The sequence below is a fragment of the Xyrauchen texanus genome, chromosome 11 (assembly GCF_025860055.1).
Source record: "Xyrauchen texanus isolate HMW12.3.18 chromosome 11, RBS_HiC_50CHRs, whole genome shotgun sequence".
Lineage (NCBI taxonomy): Eukaryota > Metazoa > Chordata > Actinopteri > Cypriniformes > Catostomidae > Xyrauchen > Xyrauchen texanus.
In genome coordinates, this window is record NC_068286.1 from 14,363,548 (window position 1) to 14,387,194 (window position 23,647).

The 23,647-nt window shown below is 38.9% G+C and overlaps 1 protein-coding gene across 2 annotated transcripts in view; it reads left to right on the forward strand.

Annotated features, from left to right (window-relative positions):
- LOC127651841 (calcium-binding protein 2-like) overlaps positions 1-23,292 on the forward strand; it is a 36,844-nt gene extending 13,552 nt beyond the window's left edge. Inside the window, exons 1-7 of one of the 2 annotated variants that reach the window (XM_052137875.1) lie at positions 6,267-6,327; positions 7,087-7,305; positions 16,385-16,415; positions 16,880-17,014; positions 17,231-17,340; positions 22,086-22,233; positions 23,157-23,292. In XM_052137875.1, the coding sequence (XP_051993835.1) occupies positions 6,286-6,327; positions 7,087-7,305; positions 16,385-16,415; positions 16,880-17,014; positions 17,231-17,340; positions 22,086-22,233; positions 23,157-23,182 (711 nt within the window). In that variant the 5' untranslated portion in view covers positions 6,267-6,285 and the 3' untranslated portion in view covers positions 23,183-23,292. Of the gene's footprint in view, positions 1-6,266; positions 6,328-7,086; positions 7,306-16,384; positions 16,416-16,879; positions 17,015-17,230; positions 17,341-22,085; positions 22,234-23,156 lie in introns of those variants that run through there. The other variant, XM_052137876.1, reaches the window with a different exon arrangement.
- The last annotated feature ends 355 nt before the right edge of the window (positions 23,293-23,647 follow it).

Here is a 23,647-nt window from a genome sequence, read left to right on the forward strand (position 1 = left end):
CAAATTGGGAGAAAAAGGGATGAATAAATAAAAAAGCAAAGAAAAACAACAACACTGAGAGGGAGGAAAAGAGGACGAGTGAAGCACTGGGAGGAGAGAGTGAGGGACAAAAGAAAAAGAATAAGAGAGGGATTGATTGAGAAGAGATTATATGGGTGAGATTAACGACTGAAGAGATCAGATCCTGTTAAATACAGATTTAGTCACAAGAACTCTAGGCTGAACGCATCGTAATAACATGCCGACACTCCATTAGTTACTACTCAACTAAATGTAATCATGGCAACATCCATGTCTCAAATAGGCACTAAATCGATAGTATGCTAAGGGGAGAATTCTGTCCTCATCTCCTTTTGTGTTCCACAGAGTAAAGAATGTCATATGGGTTTGGAAAAACATTGGAGTTAATGATGACAGAAGTTTAAAACTGTACATAAGGCACAACATTTGTAAATACAAACCTTTCAGCAGTAAATCTAGTACTGAAATGACTGTTCCACTGTCACTCTTTTAACATTTTTCCATTAATATAATGGATGTATTCTGTATATTGGTGCATGTGATCGTGTGTCTAAAAAATCATTTGGCCTTTGGTTGTCATTTTTTTCTCTCTGTTTTCCCTGTCTCTCTGTTGCTTTCTCTCTTCTCCTGAGCTTTGGCCTTAATCCATTGACAGTACATTGATGTACAGCAGACAACCCAAACCTCATCTATAGCACACACACAACAAAGTACAGACACTGTAATTGTATCAAAAGAAACGAGACGCTCTATCTTTTGTCATCTGTTGATCGGAGGTCTGGCTGTCTGACAAATTATATATAATTATATATATACCAATCAAAGATTAGGTCTCCATGTTAACCTAATTAGGAGTTTCTCTGCACTGTGCTTAGTCCATTTTAGTATTGCATAATAACAGTGAATATTATTACAGTGCGTTCAAACATTCTGAGACAACTATTTTGCTATATTATATGAATTTATTACTAGGTGGTAGCACCAAATATTAGTTATAAAGCAAGTTGTTTTTAGTTGTACATGATGTAACAGTAAACAGGAATGCATATTTTATTAACCATGTGCCCTAACCCAATCCCTAACCCTAACCTAACTGTCAGTGGAGTATAAATTTAATTTAAAAGGATAATTCACCCAAAATAAAAATTCTCTCATTATTTACTCACCCTCATGATGACCCAAGTGTGTATGACTTTCTTTCTTCAGCTGAACACATTTGAAGAAAATTAGAAAAATATCTCAGCTCAGTAGGTCCTTAAAATGCAAGTGGATGGTGATTTCATATTTGAAGCTCCAAAAATCACAGACAGTCAGCTGTCATTATCGATACGACTCCAGTGGTTACATGAAAGTTTTCTAAAGTGATACTTTAGAAAACTAAAGACAATATTTAAAGGCACCTTCGTCCGTAAATAGATGTGTCTGATTAAAATAAGTAATCATGGATATTTTTTTATTCTAGAAGTTTCAGAAAGAGTCTGTTTATAATTTTAATAATTATAATAGGCATACATCTTAAAGTATTTGTGGCAGGGCCGGGTCGTGATACTACACACCCGGTCTCGTATTATGCTAATTATGCCTCCGTGAGGTTTAAAGGCTGACTGCAGAGGGCCGTGCGGGAGAGAGAGATCGTTAGCGGACATGTCCGTCATGTGGGTGTTTGTGGTGTCTTTTAAGTTTATCATTAAACCTATTATTTATATTGAAAAGCCGGTTCTCGCCTCCTCCTTTCCATTGATCCCTTTACACTGGTGACGAATCAGCCGCAGCCATCTCCTGGGGGACGAGGAGCCCAGCTGCCTGAACGAGGACGATGGCCGACGACCGCGAGGGGAGAAGGGGCTCCTAGCCGACCGCCTGGAGCGGTCAGGGCCGCTGCCAGGGGCGCAGGAGTCGCCTAACGGCCGCTGAAACGCAGTGAGGTTTAAGACCGCCGACCGCGAGCGGGAAGGGACTCACTTGCGACCGCCTGGAGCGAGAGGACCGCTGCCAGGGGCGGGGGAGACCCCTTCTGTTCCCCGAGAATGCGGCGGGGTGTTCCGTCCGCCAAGGGCTGGAGGACTGCCTCGGATCCGCCCAGAGAGGCGCGGCTATCGTCCGATAAAGGGTGGAGGAGTGGCCGAGGAACAAGCTGCGATGTATCGGAGAACTGGCGAGTAAGAGTTTTTTTTTTTTTCATCTCTCTCTCTCTCTCTCTCTCTCTCACTGTCGCTGTGCGTTGGCCTTTATCCTCTTTTAAATTTTACAGTTTTTTGGGGGTTACTACACTGTTACAGGAAGTACCCCCCATTTTAATTATTTCTGTTTCCCTCCCCTTGTCCCCTCCCTCGTCCAGGTAGATGGGGATGACTTGCCGGCAGACAGCGCAGAAGGCGCGCCCTCCCCCAGGGAAAGAGGGGGGGATGTACGTCAGGCCGGGGGCTCCCCAGCCTGAGAGAACGAGGGAGGAATGTGGCAGGGCGGAGGGAGGGGCCGGGTCGTGATACTACACACCCGGTCTCATATTAGGCTAATTATGCCTCTGTGAGGTTTAAAGGCTGACTGCAGAGGGCCGTGCGGGAGAGAGAGATCGTTAGCGGACATGTCCGTCATGTGAGTGTTTGTAGTGTCTTTTAAGTTTATCATTAAACCTATTATTTATATTGAAAAGCCGGTTCTCGCCTCCTCCTTTCCATTGATCCCTTTACAGTATTTTTTAGCATTTGAATTAAGTTAAATGCATTTAAAGTCAACTTGAGGCCCCATTGGAAGTGTGCTGAAGCCCCCTAGTGGGTCCCGACTCCCTGATTGAGAACCACTGCATTACACAATATTCTTCCTCAGAAGAGTGGCATTAGCTCTGGCAGACTCCTAGGTATATAAAAAAAAGAGAAAAAATTCAACCGGCATGTATGACTGTTAAAAAAAAAATAAAAATAAATAATAAAAAGAGAGAACAAGTTCTAGCAATGTTGTCAAATATCAGAAGGTGAGAAAGATTTATTTTTTATTTATGGAAAAAAAGCTATCAGCTTAAGTTATTTTTATGTTTAATCAAGTTTAGGTCAAATAGTTGTAAGAACTTTACAATTCAATTTAATTGTGTAGTGTACGTTCAATGAACAATGTGCAATTTTGTGTGTTGACGCATCTCTGGCATTGGATCTCAAAAATACTTGTTTGGTGCCCCCTCATGGTTAGATGTGCATATTGCAATATGTGAAGAAATTGAAAAGGGTAAATAATGCAAAATTTTTATAGTCTGTTAAATGTAAAATATAAAATAACACTATAAATAAAATGTTTTTCTAAACTTAGATACATTTTTATTTTAGTTACCTGAGAAGACATACACTGACCATCTTTCATTTCACTCCTTGGTTTGAGTCACACTGATGCCCCAAAACAGGGCATTTTGTCACACTATATGGGGTAAGTTGTCACATTAGAATATCTGAACATTTAACCCTAAAAAGGTTTTTGTATCCTGGGAGATAAAATCTTTTAAGAGGCTGGACCTCGAGGCAAATACCTTGAGGCAAAAGCTCCTATCATTTCAATAATATTTTCATGATTTCTACAAGTGATACAATTTAAAATAAAAGCCATATTTTAGATAAACAAACAAACATGGATGTGTTTCCTAATGTATGAAAAAAATGAACTGATTTTTAGAGGTGCCTGTAATGCTTGAAAGAAAGCAATTAATGAAAAACAATATACAAAATGTCACATCCTTGCCTTAGTCAACAAATATTGTAATTAGTAAATTGTACAAATGTATAACTTGTATACATTTAGTTTATTGTGTTAACTTTTTGACCAAGAGCTAAAGCAAAAATATGATTGATATTAGAATTTTAGTTTGGAGGAGCCTATAGCTCACAGAAATTATTCTAATTTAAGAGGCTTCTGAACTTGGAGTTTCAATCCAACATAAAACATACAAAGCTATACTGCTAGGGAAAAAAAACATTTGTTAACCAACTTAAGACCCAAAACCTTGTAGTTACTGAGATATAGTCCTTGTTAAATTCCACATGTGACAGCAAGCTCCAGTCTTCTCTATATACAATCTAAAAACACATCACAATTCACATAATTAACACTTCTTACAAATATGTATATATATATATATATATATATATATCCCCAAGAACAAGATCTTTGGCCTGAAAGGAGGCTTATATATATTTTTGGGGTTGATGTAAGCATGTTATAGCAAAACACAAAGCAGTGTCAATCACTAAATTAGTTCTCATAATGATTTGATAATTATTCCAAATGACTGATTTCCACTTTTTGAGTGTGATTTGTATTTCTGTGTTTTGGCACACTTCACTGTATACTGTGCATTTATTAAACTTACTGTTGTTCAAAACAATGATTTGATATTTTTTGTATGTTATCGTTTACATTTTTGCTGTTTCATGAATAGTTTTGCATTAAAGTTGTTTAACTGTTTGCCACAATTTAACGATAGGTCACAACTTGACAGATTACACCACATAAATTTGACAACATGCCCTGTGTAGCGAATACAAGTTGAGACAGTCACAATGTCGGTGTAAAAACTGCTTTATTAAAATAAAAGCAGGCAACAGTACAAAACAAGGGCAAATCCAGTGAAGAATGGTCAGGGTGAGTGTTAGGTCAAAAGCCGGGGAATCAAGATATAAACAAGGGGGCAATCCGGGAGAGAGTAGTCAAAGGGAGCGTGAGGTCGAAACCGGGGAATCAATATACAAACAAGACAAGCGAGAGGAAAAGACAGGGGAACAAGGGGGGCTGGCAAGCTAAGGGGTAAACGAGAGGAGTACAAAACTATACGAGACTAGCGGGGGGCGAAGATGCGGGGTAAACTAGAACACAATAACCAACACCCGTGAAACGGATGTGCTGTGGTATTTATAGGGGAAGGTGCAGGTGTAAACAATGAAAGGTGATGAGACGAGTGCAGGTGAAACGAATAAAGGGGTGATTGAGACGAGTGCAGGTGGTCATAATGTTCTGGCCATAGGAGCGTGCATGTGAGCCCGAGGAGAGAGACCTGCTAACGAGGTCGAGGGAGCAAAACGAGCGTGAGCTCGAGGGGGGCGGAACGAGCGTGCGAGCTTGAGGAGTGAGTGTGTATGCGACGAAGCGGGGGCAGAGGAGCGGGGTTCGTGACACCCTGCTATTGAGGCATGTTGGCCCAAAAAGCCAACATGTGTTAACTGAATTGTATCTTCTAACTAATAAATCTCCTTACCAAGACAAGTGCACACCTATGAACCGTCTAAAGCATTTGAGGAATTCATCCATAATGTTTCAATCTCATTGGCTCAATTGTATGTAATTCTTCAACAGTTTACATGTCAGTCAGTACTTCTTGTCTGAGTAGTTGGTTCTTGTCAGGAGTGAATGAACATAAAAGGCACACTGTTTGATGAGCAGAATTGCAAGGCAATAAAAAAATTTGACTTTTCCTAAAACATTAAGACATATTAACATCCTGTTGCAGATTTCATAGTGTGATCAGTCTGGTGTGACATTATATCCCCATAATTGTTCCTGTCTTGTCTATGCTGACAGTCAGTACAATATGTACTGATTTTGCTTCATCTATTCGCCCTCCGTGCTGCCCCTTTGAACTTTGCGGCTCATCTGCCTTTTAAAGATCATCTGATGGCTATCTACCAGCTTTCTATCTTTCTACAATCCTACATTATGTTATCAGCCCTGCCAGATGCCTACACTCACCATGTAATCTGGAATGTTAAGGATTATGAAGGCCTATCCCATCCCTTCCCTCTCTGCCTCTCTCTCTCTCTCTCTCCACCTCCCTCCCTTTTTATGTCATAGCTGGGTGACTGTGTGATTCCTGCTACAATCACAAGGCGTAATGAGGATGCAAAACAACATTGTAAGAAAGAGAGGGGAGGGAGGGATGTGTGCAGAGAGAGAGAGAATGGACAACAAAAGCAAGATGAGAGTGTCAGGATTAGTTTGCTCAGAAAAAAAAGGGAAATACTGCTGAGTGTAGAAACGGATCTCTCTTCTGCCAAAACTTTATGTGCGTTTGGCTGTTTTTAGAGGTATTATCACTACCCTCTCACCTTGTTTAAGCAGCTCCGCCCTCCCTTGGGATATGCGACTGTATTGGCAAAAGGGTGCGTGGTGTCCTAAAATGTATGCAATATCTGAGCAGAGGGACCAAGAGTGAGATAAACTGGGAGGGGGAAGAGGGAGGGACAGAGAAGACCAGAAAGAGTTTAGGCAGAGAGAAGGAGAGAAATACAAATGATGGGAGCGAAGCCATCTAAAAGAATCAGTGTGAAGAAGGTAAGGTTACTGTTTTATATAAAAGTATATGTAAGTAGATGATAATGTCTGAGATTATTGTAGACTGTATTTATTGGTGAGACAGATTTCAGAAACTACTTTAAACTATTCATGTTTTTGCTGGGCCTTATGCATTAGGGTACGATAAGTTAAAGGGATAGTTCACCCCAAAACTGGGGTCATAATTTATTCACCCTCATTGTATCCCAACAAGATTTTATTTTTTCTTCTGTGGAACTCAAAAATGTATTTTAGGCGAAATTAAACTTGTCACTTTCACTGCATCTTCTTTCTACCCAATGAAACTGAATTGTGACTGATGCCAACATTTTGCCTAACATCTACTTTTGTGTTTCACGGAAGAAAGAATATCATACAGGGTGAGTAAAAGATGACAGAAATTTTATTTTTAGGTGTCTGTCCCTTTAAGCGATCATAATGAAGGGATTTAAGTAAGCCTCTTATTACACTTTGAAAACATAATTAGTGTTTTATGGACAATAATTACCTTAATTTATTTGAAAAACCTTATTTTACCCAGAAAAGTTTCAGTTATACATAACTTGTCCAGTGAGACAATTATCTTGAAGAATATTTGATCAAACCTATAAAATTACATTTATAGCAGATTTTTGATGACTCTTGAAGACGTTTAAACATAGAGATCCATTATATTTAAGCATAGTGTATTTTCAGAAATAGACCTTGCTTGTCAGTCTGCAGTTTGTTTGGTCCATAATAAAATTGTTCCTTGCAAAGGGGATGCCCACCCTTGAGGGCAGTGGAGTGCCAATGGCAGCTGCTGTGTTAGGGGGCAGTGATGATACAGCAGCTGATGATGAGGATGATGAAGAGTTGGGGGCCGATCGACAGTTTGAGGAGCCCATATGTGCTCTTGTGCAGAACTGTACCATGCTGCATAACATCGTGGGCCCCGCTTGCATCTTTCTCCGGCAGAGCTTCACTCAGGCTCAACTCGTATGTACCCAAATGCACCTTTCTCAGACAATGCATGATCTAGATATGCAGAAAATTCCTATCAGTGAATTTTGTTGTAATTTAGTCTCTTGTCCATCTCCAGTCATGCCCTTTTAATCTGTGTTGAGTCAAGCCATTCAGTCCTCTCCATCACTTCCATAATGACCTATCACCTCCCACACTGTCTGAGTCATGTTATAGGAGTAAACTGAGCCATCATCCACCAATCACCATCCAATGTGAGTTTCCCTTTTATTAATGGAACCCTGTGCACAATACTTTTTGAAAGTTAAAAAGCCATGTCTATTGCATTTTTACAGTGGAGAAAAACGTTTTTTTGTTCAGATTTCATGTAGATGTTCAATTTTAAATTGTAAGCAGCAGTTGATGCAGCATCTTTTTAGCAAATACTTAAAAGCAAATGACTGTAAACAAATATTATGTATTAAATTAAATACAATCATGTAACATATGACATTAAGGTTGTATCTGTTTACATCCGTTAACTATATTAGGTAGCATTGAGCAACACTTTTTCCATCTCATTAATCTTGGTTTATGTTAATTTCAACAAATACTAATATTTCATTAAAAGTTGTACTAACATTAGTTCATGCATTATGAACTGACATTCCCTATTAATTGTGGACATGGAGGAAAAACGTTATTGTAGCTTAATGTTTCATATTCATGTCAGCTCTGTCGAAATCGCAGAATCTTTTTGCGTAGAGAGAGTATTACTCCCAATTTTATTATATTGAGAATCCTGCACAATAATTATCACAATGATATTCTTATCCAATGGCATAGTGAAGAGTGGGCTGGGTGCTGGGGTGGGATTGGGCCCACCCAAATTAGACCCAGGCCCAGAATATTAGAGATTATTCTTTGACTTCAAATATACATTAATAAAATACTTACAACAGGCATAAATTCTGTTTTTTTTTTTTTAAATTGGGACCACCCAAAAGTAATTTCCTGGCTACGATCTTGTTCTCATCTTTCCACCTCTCTAAAAGTTGTACCTCTTTCCTTTGTTGACATTGTGTGATAATTGTGTCTTTTTTTGTCTGGCCAGTTATTTTCATTTACTATTATTAATTTTGACTGGTATTGTCAATCTGCACATATAATTCATTTGTGTTGAACTACCTACTACCATACTGTATATGGATCCTGGCGTATAAAGTGTCCTTGAGGTTTTTTAAATAAAAAATGTAGGTGTAAATTATTATGAATATAAGCAAAAGTACATATGTTTATTTACATTTTTCACCATTTTAATAAATCTTTTCACCTTCACTAGTTTTATTTAAATGGCCTCTTGTGTGAGAAATACATTTTTAAAAGTACAATTATTCCATGTAGTTTCTCGTTTAATGCAAGCTCTTTAAATCTGCATTCATATTAATTAAGGAATAGCAAAATGCAGTTTAATATAGTTTTATTTGGAGTATAGCATGTCACACCAGGACATGCCAATCCATGTTTTTTCAATGGTGATTGGGTTTCTCGCTAAAATGGTTGATTTTCAAAAAAAGAAAAACAAATGAACTCCATTCGACTCCATCTGTTGCCTGGGCCTGGCAATCCAAACTCTTGTAATCTTTTTCACTGTAGTGACCCTTTCCTACTGCTGCTTGCATCATGATTGCCAATTCATGGTATTAATCAGACTAAATACTCTCCAGCTGTGTGAATATGTTCTCATTGGCCACTGCCAAAACAAAATCTGTCACCCTTCCTGTTGTTATTATCTTACTTATGTAACGTGTGAATGTTGGTTCAGATGAGCTTTTATTTATCTGATAATGACGTTTTATTGGCTGTATTTCCATGAACAAAAATGTATGACAACACATGCAAATCCATGTGTGTGCTATTTTATCCTTTGATCATTTACAAATACAGTTGGCTGAACACTGTGAATTGCAAAAGGAGGTTGAAAGTTATGCTGCAAAAATCGATCTGTGCTTACCCAAATTCAAACCACTGCCCTGAGTGACCAAAGCTAGAAGTGTTGTTTTGCTGAAAAGTGACATCAAAAGAGAGTTACACTTTTAGTTGTAAATTATGTACAGTTCACAGGCAAGCATATTTTATTAACCCTATCCCAAAGCCCAACCAGGAACCGTATGGTCAGTGAAGTAAAAATGTACTTTTAGCAAAATGAGGATCCTCCAAATCGTGCTCACCATTGTTTTTGAGAACACAATTTAGTACCAATTTAGTTTCCATGGGACCAGAATTTTCAGTTTATGTCAAATTGCCTGATGGGGATGGTGTTTGTCAGTAATTAGGGAGATGGTGGTGGTGCTTGTCAGTAATGTGTTGGGTTGATTTCAGGGGACATCAACATTTGAAGGCAGCAAGTTTATTTCCTTGTTATCATGATAAGTTCAGTCCATAATGTCATAGCAACTGCTTCCCAACTTGTTTTGCATCGGGACCCAGATTTTACATTGTACATCAAGTGGTGTAAGTACCATAATTGTTTACCATACAAAGTACTATGGAGTCATTTTTATATCACCAGAACATGAATTTGAAAAAGCCTCCGAATTCATGATCTTGAAAAGATTATTAATTTGATTTTATTGAAAAAAAATGTTCCATGTGCTGGATTTCAGGTTGTGAAATTCAGGTCACAATATTTAGGTAGTGGCAAAATGTGAGGATGACATCCAAGAATACAAGGAAGAGCAAACAAGTGTTGATGTAATCCATCTCTCTCTCGGACAATCGCAAAGCAATGGAAACAGCTCAAGAGTAATTTTAAATGAATATATCGTCGTTGTCTGATGAAAAAAATGTATCTCTATCTGGAGTGGTGGTGGTGGCGTAGTGGGCTAAAGCACATAACTGTATCTCTATAATCAGAAGGTCGCTGGTTTGAGCCCCACAGCCACCACCATTGTCTCCTTGGGCAAGGCACTTAACTCCAGGTTACTCCGGGGGGATTGTCCCTGTAATAAGTGCACTGTAAGTCGCTTTGGATAAAAGCATCTGCCAAATGCATAAATGTAATGTAAATCTCCAAAAAACTATTTTTCTCATAAACAATCTTACAAGATATGTGTTAAACAGACAGCCTGATTAAACATCTTTTCATTGGTCATTTCGATGCAAAATTCGAACAGTATGAAGACGTCGTTCTGTGTATTCTGTCTATGGTAAAAAGTAAAAATTGGAGATTTGTGTTTTTAATCAGACAGCAATGATGTAGGCTATATATATATATATATATATATATATATATATATATATATATATATATATATATATATATATATATATATATATATATTACATACAATGTTATGTAAAAAGGAGTGGTGTTGGCGTAGTTGGCTAATGCACACAACTGTTAATCAGATGGTCGGTGGTTCGATCCCCACAGCCACCACTTTGTGTCTTTGAGCAAGCACTTAACTCCAGGTTGCTCCGGGGGGATTGTCCTTGTAATAAGTGCACTGTAAGTCGCTTTGGATAAAAGCATCTGCCAAATGCGTAAATGTAAATGTAAACCTTACCATGGTTTGTCTACAGTAACAACACTGTTGCCTTACTGTAAAAACCAGGTACTGTTAAGCTACTTCAATTGTTACTTTGCTACTTGCTACTTGCTACTTAATTGGTAGCTGAGGTATATTACTGTAAAAAATAAATTGCACAGTAACTACCTGTAAATATACCATATTATTATATTTTATTGTTATTATTATATACAATGTATTAATAATAAAGAAATCACATTATTGTTTTTTTTTTTTCATAAATAAACATTCTCTCATCATTTCCTCACCCTCATGCCCTCCCAGATGTGTACGACTTTCTTCTGCTGAACACAAACAAATATTTTTAGAATAATATTTTAGCTCTGTAGGTCCACATAATCCAATTTAATATTGGCTAGAACTTTGTTGCTCCAAAAATCACATAAAGGCAATCAATAAGACTCTGAAGCAATATAATAGGTGTGGATGAGACACAGATAAATATTTAAGTCATTTTTTTTTATATAAATCCCACCTTTGACCAGCTCCGACCAGTAGGTGGTTATATGCACAAAGAATGTAAATCTCCAAAAAATAAAAGAAGATTAATCTGGAAGTGAAAGTGGAGATATAACCACTGGAGTCTTGTGGATTACTTTTAAACTGCCTTTGTGAATTTACAGAGACCTACAGAGATGAAATAATCTTCTAAAAATATTTGTTTGTGTTCTGCAGAAGAAAGAAAGGCATACACATCTGGGATGGCATGAGGGTGAGGAAATGAGATAAATTTCAGTTTTGGGTTAAGTATCCCTTTAAGTAAAAGACTACACAACAAATTCAGCAATTAATAAAAAGGTAACAAGAATAAAAAATATGCAATGGTCTTAAGGTCAATATTAGGTCAAAAATGGCAAAAAAGAAACTCTTTCTCTTTCTCTAGAAACTCGTCAGTCAATCATTGTTTTGATGAATGACGGCTTTACAATGCTTAAAGGGTAACTAAACCCCTGCTCAGAGTCTGACTCCACCCACTAGCAATATTTGAAAGATGCTCGAAAAGTGGGCAGACCCCAGCGGGGATAGAGGGGACGAACCGAGGGCGGGGATGAGCGGGGCGTGCACCTGAGACCCGTAGTGACAGATTAATTGACAGCTGCTGTCAGACTCTAAAATGGAGAGTGACTAGAGTGACGCAAGTAGCTTTGCCACGGAGCGGTCTTTTGAAGTCGAGGACCTTTCTCCCCACCTTCACCTGAAGTGGAGGAGGGTGAATTGTCTGTGGACATAGGGCCGAGCCATATCAATTCGAGCCGCTGGCTCAAACTGCGGTTTTAACTCCCTGTTGAGCATCCGAGTGCGCATTCACCTTCACTCGCGTGCAGGAAAAACAAACGAAACGCTGTTCAGTGATGTTTATCCTTTTAGCAGGATTTTTATTTAGCAAGCTTCACTTGAACATAACATCAGTTAGCTGTTCTCTCGACTTAGAAAGAATGTGACGTAAAGCGTAACTTCATCATGTACAAAACCATATCTCCAAATAAAACTATACAGGTAGTCAATACCGTAATACAATGTATAAGGGTGCAATACGTTTAACACTCCCGCATCGCGAACGCGCGTTTGTCGGCCCCAAAGGATTAACTTTAGCCTAACCATAAATTGTGATTCAAATATATATGATCACTCACCTCAAGACGCCGCTGAGGTGGTGGAGTCCATGCAGGAGGAGCAGCGTTTGGCACTGCGTCGCTTTTCAGCGCGAGCTGTTTGGAGAACCCATTTCCACCTCCATTGCGTTGGAGAAGCAATCCCGCATAAAATGCAGTTTGCACACTCCTCCAGCTCTAGGCGGGAACTCGCGGTCTTCCAGAACAAGGACGTGCAACCCCTGGCGCCTAATTTCCAAGTCTATATGGAAAGCAATACAGTCCAGCAGTGCTGTTGCAACCAGCAACATTACACCTACCTACCATCCTGACCACTGTACTAAATACAGATAATCTACGCTAACTTGAAGCTATCCTAACTGACGCAATACTATGCTACTAACTAATTATGCTTCTAACAATACTACACTAACAAATATGCTAATTAACTACCTAGGCTACACAAAATAATCTAAATAACTATATAAATGCTATGCTACATAGATGCTAAAATACTCTATCCTGATCGTTTTCAATACTCGCAATTCCAACTCCTGACTCGCTACAGTGGTTTTTGACGAAACAAGATGGTTTTTATACTGCCATGGGCGTGGTAGCTCGTACCAAGGGCGTGGTGAGCTGGAACCTGTTACGTCAGCTGTCACCACTTACGTCACGAAGTACCGCAAACAGCCAATAGGAAAATTCAACTGCAGTAGCCATCGTTCAACCTGAAGAGGGCAGCACTCAGACCTTTTTACACCATATATTGTAGAATTAAAACACTTCATACACAAATGTAAAAACAATTACTTGAATCAATGACCAGTACTAATAAAGCCCCATTCTTACAGATCATTAACTAAAAAAAGTTGGTTTAGGGTTTATTTACCCTTTAAAATTGCCAAGAAAAACTGAAGATTTAATTAAAAGGTGTACACTACTGTCTTCAAAGATAAAGGACAACTGGCTCTAACAAGGACAGAAAGAGATGTGGAAGGCCAGATGCACAACTAATCAAGAGGATAAATACATCAGAGTCTCTAGACACATCACATTTCCTCCGCTGACAGCTTCATTGAATTGTACCCGCTCAACACCAGTTACATGTACAACAGTAAAGAGAAGACTCAGGGGTGCAGGTCTTATGGGAAGAATTGCAAAGAAAATCCTCTTTTGAAATGGAAAAAAAGAGAAAAGGTTCGAGTGGGCAAAGAAACACAGACATTGGACAACAGATCATTGGAAAAGAGTGTTATGGATCTTAACCCCATTGAGCTTTTGGATCAGCTAGACTGTAAGTTACATGAGAAGTGCCCGACATCCACATCTATGGCAAGTGCTACAGGAAGTGTGTGGTGAAATGTCACCCGAGTATCTGGACAAACTAGAATGCAAAGGATCTGCAAAGCTGTCATTGCTGCACGTGGAGGATTTTTTGATGAAAACTCTTTGACTATACATTGTGATCGGTTGAATGCCACTTTGGTAAATAAAAGTACCAATTTCTTTCCATAAGAGCAAAATCTCTACATTTTCCATGCTTTTGGCCACCAGTGTATATACAGTATATATATATATATATATATATATATATATATATATATATATATATATATATATATGTAAGGAATAATTGACAACGGGCCGTTGAATTATTAGAAAAATAATGCACACCGGGTGGTAATGCGGTCACGACGCGAAGCGGAGTGGCCGTTACACCTCGGTGTGCATTATTTTCTAATAATTCAACGCCCGGAGTCAATTATTCCGCTTATACTACAGTTACCACACCTCGAAACATTGTTCAGATGATGTGATTCTAGACGTTTGTCAAGTTTTTGTCATTAAAACGCTCTTGTATGTAGGACTAATTTCTTACGCATCTAATCTGCCTCCGTTGCTAATTCCAAAACGTCATTTTAGAGTTAGTAACGGAGGTTTGAGCCACTGACAGCAGACAAATGCAGTTATTAGTGTAGTTATTAGAGAGACAGAAAATCATGTGCGTCATATTATTTAATTTATTTATTAATTCATACGTTATAATTCATTCGTTAATTCGAACAAATTTATTTATTAAAATTAAACTGCACGTTAAACACATTGACAGCCCAAGCTGTTGTTTTTTGGTGTTTTCTTCATGTTTTTCAGCCCTCGAGTCGGTCTAGCTGTTCTTCGCTGATTGTTTTATGTCTTTTGTTGTTGCCGGCTGCCTTTGATGTCCTCTTCCGTTTATTTGTTTTTTCATCTGAGCTATCCAATACTGCGGTCGCCCAGTTGTTAAAATGTTTATGTTCACCGTAAATATTAAAATTTACTTCCGGAAAATCAAAATAGTCTGTCATTTTTTTCCTCTTGAAGTTGAAGTGGATTTGTCGCTGTCACTTCTTGTTATGAATTGTATCCTATTTTCCGTTATTACAGTTGACTACGCCGAGTGATATGGAACTGTAATGCGGTCAAGACCTGCCTGGAACTACTTTAGCCGTGCGTTTCCCTGAAAATAATTGCACACCTTAGAACGTTCTCAACCAATCAGAATCAAGCATTCAACAGCCCTGTAGTATAAATATATATATATATATATATACATATGTTTTTTAAAAATTAATATGAACTTAACTGCATTATTCGAGATCGGAAAACACTGAATCTGCACTGCTTTTTTGTTGTTTTGACCAGTTGTCATTTTCTGCAAATAAATGCTTTAAATTACAATATTTTTATTTGGGAGAAATGTGATCAGTAATTTATAGAATAAAACAAAAATGTTAATTTTACTCAAACACATACCTATAAATAGAAAATCCACAGTTTTATATATATATATATATATATATATATATATATATATATATATATATATATATATATATACTTTAGGGATGAGTATAGCTTTTTGTGTTTTTACAATGTTGTTGTAACATTTGTTTAAAATTACTTTTTAGCTGTTTAGCTGTGCGATTGTCGAAGAGAGTAATGGATAACATCAACGCTCGTTTGATCTTCCTTGCATTCCCGGAGGTCATCCTCATATTTTGCCACCTGAATTTCTCAAACTGTATTCAACAACCTGAATATTGAGACCTGAATTTCATGAGCTGAAATCCACCACTTGAATAATTAAAACTTGAATTTCATAACCTGTATTTTTTTTAGGTGAAATCACACAAAATGTTTTCAAATATTTAAAATTCAAAATTGAAAAAAGTATTTTTCAAATTCAAGTTCTAGTGACATACAAATGATGCCATAGGCTTGGTTTGAGCATTTGGATTCATGCTTTTGGTAGCCAAAAATTCACTACACAGAACACATTGTGGTTTATATGTAAATCTGTTTTGCAAGTGATCCCATCTTTAATATGGTCGGGCCGTATTTTCTTTTACCTTGCATAGTTTTCTCTTTGGTTTTTGAGGACACGTCATGCTCTCCATGTTGGAATTTGTCTGAATCTGGCAAGCTTTAAGATCGATTTTAAGTGGATGCTCAGCCTTTGATGTCAAAAGCAAAAGATATGGGAAGCATTTCTCCTCCCTTTCTGAAGTTGATAACCCTATGTATTTTGATTTTCAGTATGGCTAGTAGCGACAGTTGGGCGACAGTTGTGCTTGAGGCTCGCTGTTACAATGTACTGCGGTGTATTAGGAGTAGAACTTGTAAGTTTAACCAGCACAGTCTAAATGCAGAGCTGAATACAGATTATAACAACCTTTTGTGAAATGTTTGCATGGTTTATGTTTATGGTTAGAACATACAGTCATCGACACAATATATACAGTATACCCATGCATATACTAAAATCATAATACTGCCTAACCCTAACATCAGATATTTTTACAAGTTATGTGTGTTATTGCATGTATGTGTGTGTCTACATACAGTATGTTCATCCTAATACACTGTATGTCTCTGTACTCACAACAGGACAGAGATCTACGGCCAGAGGAAGTTGAAGGTACAACATTGATGTCCAACATAACTGAAATGCTTTAAATCGTTAGACTAAGTGCTTTTAGTAATAGATTCACCCAGCAACCAAAACAGTGATTCCCGTATTGAGTCCGTTACCCCTTTCCCTCCATCTAAATGGATTTTCGCCATTACATCTTTCTATAAATGTATCTATACAGTGGCCCCAGTGAGTATTTGGACACTTAACTCACACAAAAATATATGAATGTCACTGGTATGAAATGATCTAATACTATGACATTTACAAATTTTTTAATGTGGCTAAAATATCCAGATGCTTTTAGAAGCCACTGTCTACGTACAGTCTCCTCCAAGTCCTCTGAACACATGACAGTGGTCACTGTACCCTTATCCTTCAGTATCCTCTAGCTGCACTTTGCTTCGAGACAACAACAAACTTTCTGTTTCTCTCACTCTTCAATACTTCAAAAATGTCTCTGGTTTTAGAGCTGAAAGAAGCCTTCCGAGAGTTTGACAAAGATAAGGATGGCTTCATTAGCTGTAAGGATCTGGGCGAGTGCATGAGGACGATGGGCTACATGCCCACAGAGATGGAGCTGATTGAACTCAGTCAGCAGATTTGTGAGTTACACACTTAACTATCTTATCGTTATAGTTCATTTTCTCTTTTACACAAAAACAAACACAGACTGGCATTGTCATTAACACAGCTGTAATCATGAACAAACTCAAGCCACCATAAATATTTGAACAGGACAGGAACATAAATCACTCATCTGAAGTAAAACCACTATTAATGTAATAGACTTGCAGTGAACATGCATGTTTCTCCGATAGGTGGTGGTAGAGTGGACTTTGAGGACTTTGTAGACCTGATGGGCCCAAAGATGCTGGCTGAGACAGCAGACATGATCGGGGTGAAGGAACTAAGAGATGCTTTTAGAGAGGTTTGTGTTGCATGCTTCTGAAAACAAAAATTGTTTACAAAACATTTTAAGCACTTTATAATAACTAAAAACGTCTCCAGATACTCGTGTAACCTCAGTTCCCTGAGATGAAGGGAATGAGACATTGCCTTTGAACACTATGGGGAATTCCTTTTCCACAACTTAGCTGAAGCCCTTCATAATGCCAATCTTATGATTGTCAATGGTGTTTGATCCTCGTCCTTTTATGCATGAATTTGACCTCTATAAGCGGGCGTTCAAACAACATTTCTTCAGAAATTTCTGACTGATGGACAAGAACGTATACTCGTACCTCAAATCTCTGAAGTAGGATTGTGGCAAAGTTTTACAATGTCTCGTTCCCTTCATCTCAGGGAACTAAGGTTGCTTGAGTAACCCGGAGATGTTCCCTATCGATTCAGTTTACTCGACATTGCATTTGAGCGCTATCGGGAACGGAGTCCCATCCCGCCGTACTAAGTAGAGTCATACCAGGGCAGAAACACTGAAAAGAATATGTATATGAGGTCATGGGCCCTTCTGGTGGTGACTTATTATGATATGTCTTTAAGTGTGTATGAAAATGAATAACGCCACATGGTGAAAACCAGATGGGAAATTATTATTCATCTGAGGATCTATATGAGTCATATAATACACACAGAATAATTTAGCCACTTCATAACCAGAGGTAGGGTGGGAAGTTTTATTCTATTGGAAGTGCTTGTGACTTCTAATGGGAGTAAAGGCGGGTGTATTAAATTATAGTAGCCCACCCGTAATAAGGAGCTCGTGCTCACCCGCTGGGTGATGGAATAGTAGCTCTCTAGACAGAGAGGACTCACGAAGCGATGGATGCCACTTCTAGGTTATAAAACCTTGTGAACGTGTTCTGCGAAGACTATCCTGCTGCAAAGCATTTATCCTGTAGGGACATTTATCCATGCCCATGAGGAAGCCATGCACCTAGCTGAAAGCACCTTTACGCCAATAGGGCATCTCACGCACTTTGATTCATAAGTGAGGACGATCGCATCAACTATCCAGTGAGAGCCTTTGTTTGGAAACGGACATGCCTTTTGTGCATGCTCCATAAAAAACAAAGAGCTGATCTGACAGTCTAAACTGGTGAGTGCGCTCCACATATGTGTGCAATGCCCACACGGGGCATGAAAAGCACCTTAGGCACATAGAGTTTTGGGGGTTTTATGGTGGCTTTTAAAAGCCCCGGACTAAATTCCAGGCATGAACTGTCAACCTGTATATCACCATCCCGTTTGACTGAGGCCAGAACCGACAGCAGTGCAGTCTTTAAAGAGAGCACACGTAACTTAATGGATTTCAATGGTTCGAACAGCGGGCTCGTGAGCGCCCTCAGCACCAGATTTATGTCCCATCTTGGAACCGTAGCAGGGCGAGGGGGGTTCAAGCGCCTCGCTCCCCTAAGGAACTTTATGATCAGATCATGTCCGCTTATAGAGGAGCCAGTCTCTGGGGCGTGAAATGCAGAGATGGTCCCTACATAGACCTTAAGCGTTGATGGAGTAAGACCTGCATCCAACTCCTCTTGAAGGAATGTAAGGATCTCCATTATGGAGATACCAGTCCGCAAAAACACACGCCATTTTAGTGTCCCGTAGATGCCGCTTTTGTGAGATTGTGAATTTCTGCACGTAATACAGGCACGTCCCATGACGGAACCATCGAGGACAAAGCGTTGTTGAAGCGAGGTGGTCTGCATGAGAGTTAGATCGAATAGTCATGTTTGATCATTTTGAGCACCCAATCTGACATGCCCGTGAGCACCCGCCACGTGTTCACGTATCTGGATTGCGGGCACTTTATATTTTACACTAATTGTAAAAGTGCGCCGCTCACCATTGGGTAGCGGTTGTGCACAGTGTGTGAAATAGGGAAGCAAGGCAAATTCTCAAGAACTCAGTTAATTTAGGTAGAACTTATTAAGTTAATAAGTACACTACGGTATGGTTTATGAGCGTGCAAACATAAATGAGAGAATTAATTGTATGTGATCATTATGAACAGAACCCAAAGAGGGCTCAATTCAAATGTCACAGATACAGATAGGCCGGAGGCCACCTTCTTTCTGCATTTTGATGCTAAAATAATGGCTGTGACATTCTCTCTGAGCACTGTATGGGGAATGACCCCTATTGCGTCTCTCACAAGGAGATTTACTACCTCGGAGCACAGAATGGGAGTGTCCTACAATGTAACGTGGACGATAGAATGCTGTTAAAGCAAGGTGGCCTCATTGCAAACTGGAATGTATAACTGCACACTACCATTTTTTAACACACTGAGAATTGCTCAGTTATGCGTGCCAATGCGACTGCGTAATGCACTGATGGGTGCAGAGTTTAGTGTGTGAGATGAGGGGAGCTGCCGTTTAAAAGATGGGAGCATTTTGTGTGGAGTGTGAGTTGATTTTTCTCTGAGTTGACACTTATCAGATGGCAGCTTCTCACTCAGACAAAGACAGGAGCTCTAGATTCCTAGAAAAGCTAAACTTCCGTGGGGATTCTTCCTTCTGGGGACTGACAGGCCTATTTGTGTCACAGTACAAAAAAGCAAAAATATGCCTGAGGACGCTAGCCTCTGATCTGGGCATGCGCAGAATAGGGCACACGTCAGGTCTCAGTAAGCTCCATGTGAACCTCAGGGAAGAACGACACTGCTTTCCGAACCACAGGCTTTTGACGGTGGACGGTGTGCAGGATTCATTCATTCAGATGAAAACTTTCAGGCTCGACAAGAGGCGACCACTCAAGGCTGAGTTCCTCGACTGCCTGCACAATGATGTGGAGTAACTTGTATCAAAGGCCAGTGAGTGCTCCTCACCCTCGCTGGGGGGAGGGGCAGCAACATCCTCCGTGGACCATTCTCCGATGCTGTGAGGGACACGGCATCATTATTGTCATCAGACCTGCTGAATAAGACAACACCGTGCTAATTCATAGAGGGCCGGATGTCGTCACGTGCGTACTGCACAGGTGCGTACTGCACTGGTCCATAAGACGCTGCGCAGGAAGATCGAGGGGCTCGTGGGGCTGGCACGAGATCCTCCTCGGGTTCTTTCATCTCTACCTCGTGGCCCTGGTGTGCTTCCTCATGTGGTCCCACGAGACTTAACACAGAGGAAGTGGTCAGGAGGGCACTGGAGGTGGAATCGTCCCTCAGAAAGAGGTTGACCCTAGAACAGAGGGTCTTGAGACTCATGTCCTCACAGTGATGGCAGTCTGTCCCCATGAGAGCTGCTTCGTCGTGGGTGTGGCCCAGGCAGCGAACGCAGCTCTCATGTTGGTCTGACAGAGCGATTTGTCACTCACAGGAACACTTGCGATACAATATCTTTAAAAAGACGTGTATACACAATCGGCTGTTTTATAGAGGATTTTGTCACTTGAATGGAATATTAAAAAAAAATAATATATATATATATATCAAATGATACAGCTCCAACCTCGATGCTGCAGGAAGTGGGTAGATGACTCACTCAGCGAAGAAACCAATCCGGTGGCGAGGTGGAGCGACTTCTTCGCAGGAACACTATAGGGGACAGGTGAATCTTTCGCTGCAGGCTCAGAGAGTCAGGCGAAGAACATCCTGATGCGTCGGGAGGTAATCCCATCTGCTGGTGGGTGTCCGTTGATGGTGAAGAGAGGGTTGATCCAGATGTGTAGTCAAGACGAGACCATGTCGGTCTTCAAGGATGAAAATTCTGAAGAAATACTGTTTGAGCGCCAGCTTATATGAGACAAATGCGTGCCTAAATGGGCGGGGCTCAAACACCATTGCCAATCATAAGATTGCTGTTATGATACAAGGGCTTCAACTAGGTTGTGGAAAATAATAGCGTTCAAATGCAATGTCGAGTGAAATGAATCGATAGGGAACTTATTAAGTCAGACATTATTGTGTTTTATGTGTTAAATGTGCTAGATGTGTATGACTTTTTTTCTTCAACAGAACACAAATGAATATTATTAGAAGAATATCTCAGCTCTGTAGGTCCATACAATTCAAGTGGACGGTGATCAGAAATTGAAAGCTCCAAAAATCACAGACAGTTGTAGCAAAAGTAATCCATGGCTAGGTTCCCATTATTAGGCATTGGAGATAAACCGGAAGTAAACAATTATAGTGAAAAGGTCATAAATATTTATCTGTTTCTCACCCAAAGTGATCACATCGCTTTAGAAGACATTCTTTTAACCACGTACTTTTACTACGACTGTCTGTGATTTATGGAGCTTTAAAGCGCTTTAAAAATCTTTTTTTATTTTTTATTATTATTTCATCTGAGCTAAAGAGGACAGATTGTTGACAGATTTTATTTGATCAAAATCTTGACCAACTATTTTGGAGATTCTAGTCTTTCCTCATTCAGTTAGACAGGATCTGTACTTGTATGCCATTTGTATCCATGCCAGAGAACGCTCCCAAGATAGGAGCCGAGTGGACTGATCTGTCTTAAAATGGACCATGATATTACTTATTTATCCATAATTCCCAGTAATTGGATGATTTCACTTGAATAACTTGGAAAAAAAATACAAGTCTGACCTGTTGATCTAATATGTTTATCTTAAGTATATTGTATGTTATCTAATGTAACATTAATGTCCCATAAATATATTATGTCCCATAAATACAACAATGTTGCTCTCTCTCGCTCTCTCTCTCTCTCTCTCTCTCTGTCTGTCTATCTGTCTGTCTCTCAGTTTGACTCTAATGGTGATGGTCAGATTAGTCTGGCTGAACTGAGGGAAGCCATGAAGAAGCTGATGGGAGAGCAGCTCAACCACAGAGAGATTGATGAGATCCTTAGGGATGTTGACCTTAATGGAGATGGGCTGGTTGACTTTGAAGGTGAGAATTTCCCTTTTTATTGAACACAAAACGAGAAAAGGCTAAAACTTTGTGACCAATGGAAAGTTTGCAATGGAGTGTTCCTATAGTCAGCAAAATAATTACCACAGATATCTTATGGGGCTTTGTATATTTTGTTTCTCTGCATAATGCAATCAAGTAAAATGATGAAGCTAAAACTGAGAAGTACTTGATGTGAGCCAATCTGACAATATTGCAAATTAGTCTTGTTTCACAGAATTTCTTTAATGCGTGCATGTTTTTGCTAGATAACGCTTATGCATTCATGGAAACTCTTTATGTATATATATATATATATATGATATATATATATATATATATATATATATATATATATATATATATCATGAATATCACATTGCACCTGCTTTTTGCACTTCTGGTTGGATGCAAACTGCATTTCATTGTCTTTGCACTTGTACTCTGCACAATGACAATAAAGTTGAATCTAATAGAATCTATATATATATATATATATATATATATATATATATATATATATATATATATATATATATATATAATGACTTCGAATGAGATGCTTACAGGATGAGTAATCTATTTTGTAAATAAATATAATGGTCTTACTTGAGCTTTCCAAACACATAGTCCACTGGACAGTGTAATAGATGCACACTCTAGAAGATTACAATAGTTATAAGAGGATGTTCTGGCAAAGACATAATCTATTTTTGTAAAGCTACGGAAGTACTTTTGATATTTGTGCCAAAAACATTCTACCCCTAATAGGTATTGCTTATTGATTTGATTTGTAATGTATGTAAAATTAGTCTAGAATAAGTTATTTAAAATATTTCTATTAACATAAAGAGTGAAACGTGTGAAGTGAATTTTGCACAAGTATTGTACAGCTAAATCTATTTTCACTTTTTCCTTCACAGAGTTTGTGCGAATGATGTCTCGCTGATTTTGAGAACATCTGAAAAAGGAAGAGAACGATCAGTTTGCCTCCTAATGTGAAGATTGTTGTAATACGCATCTCCTTTAAATAACTAACATGCTGTTTCTCCATCCAAAGACACCATAAAAGAATTGGACAGTCACTATCAAAATTATCGAAGATATGCATGGTCATTGTTGGCTGACAGTGCAATGGGGATAATACTGTATAACAGTATTATGTGTGTTTTGGACAGTAGACCGTAGGCTAATTGGTCTTGTTCCTGAATGTTGCTGATAGGACTGTGTAGATGCTTTCCTTGCGGAAGCAGTGGTATTAGTATTCATCCTCATGCAAAACTGGACGTCACTTCACAGCTGCCTGGAGATCCCTTCCCTTGTGGACCTGTGTCTTTAACACCCATATAATCTCCACAGAACATATGTTCCTTGATCTTTGTGTAAACCAATGTTTATTTTTCTAAATATCACT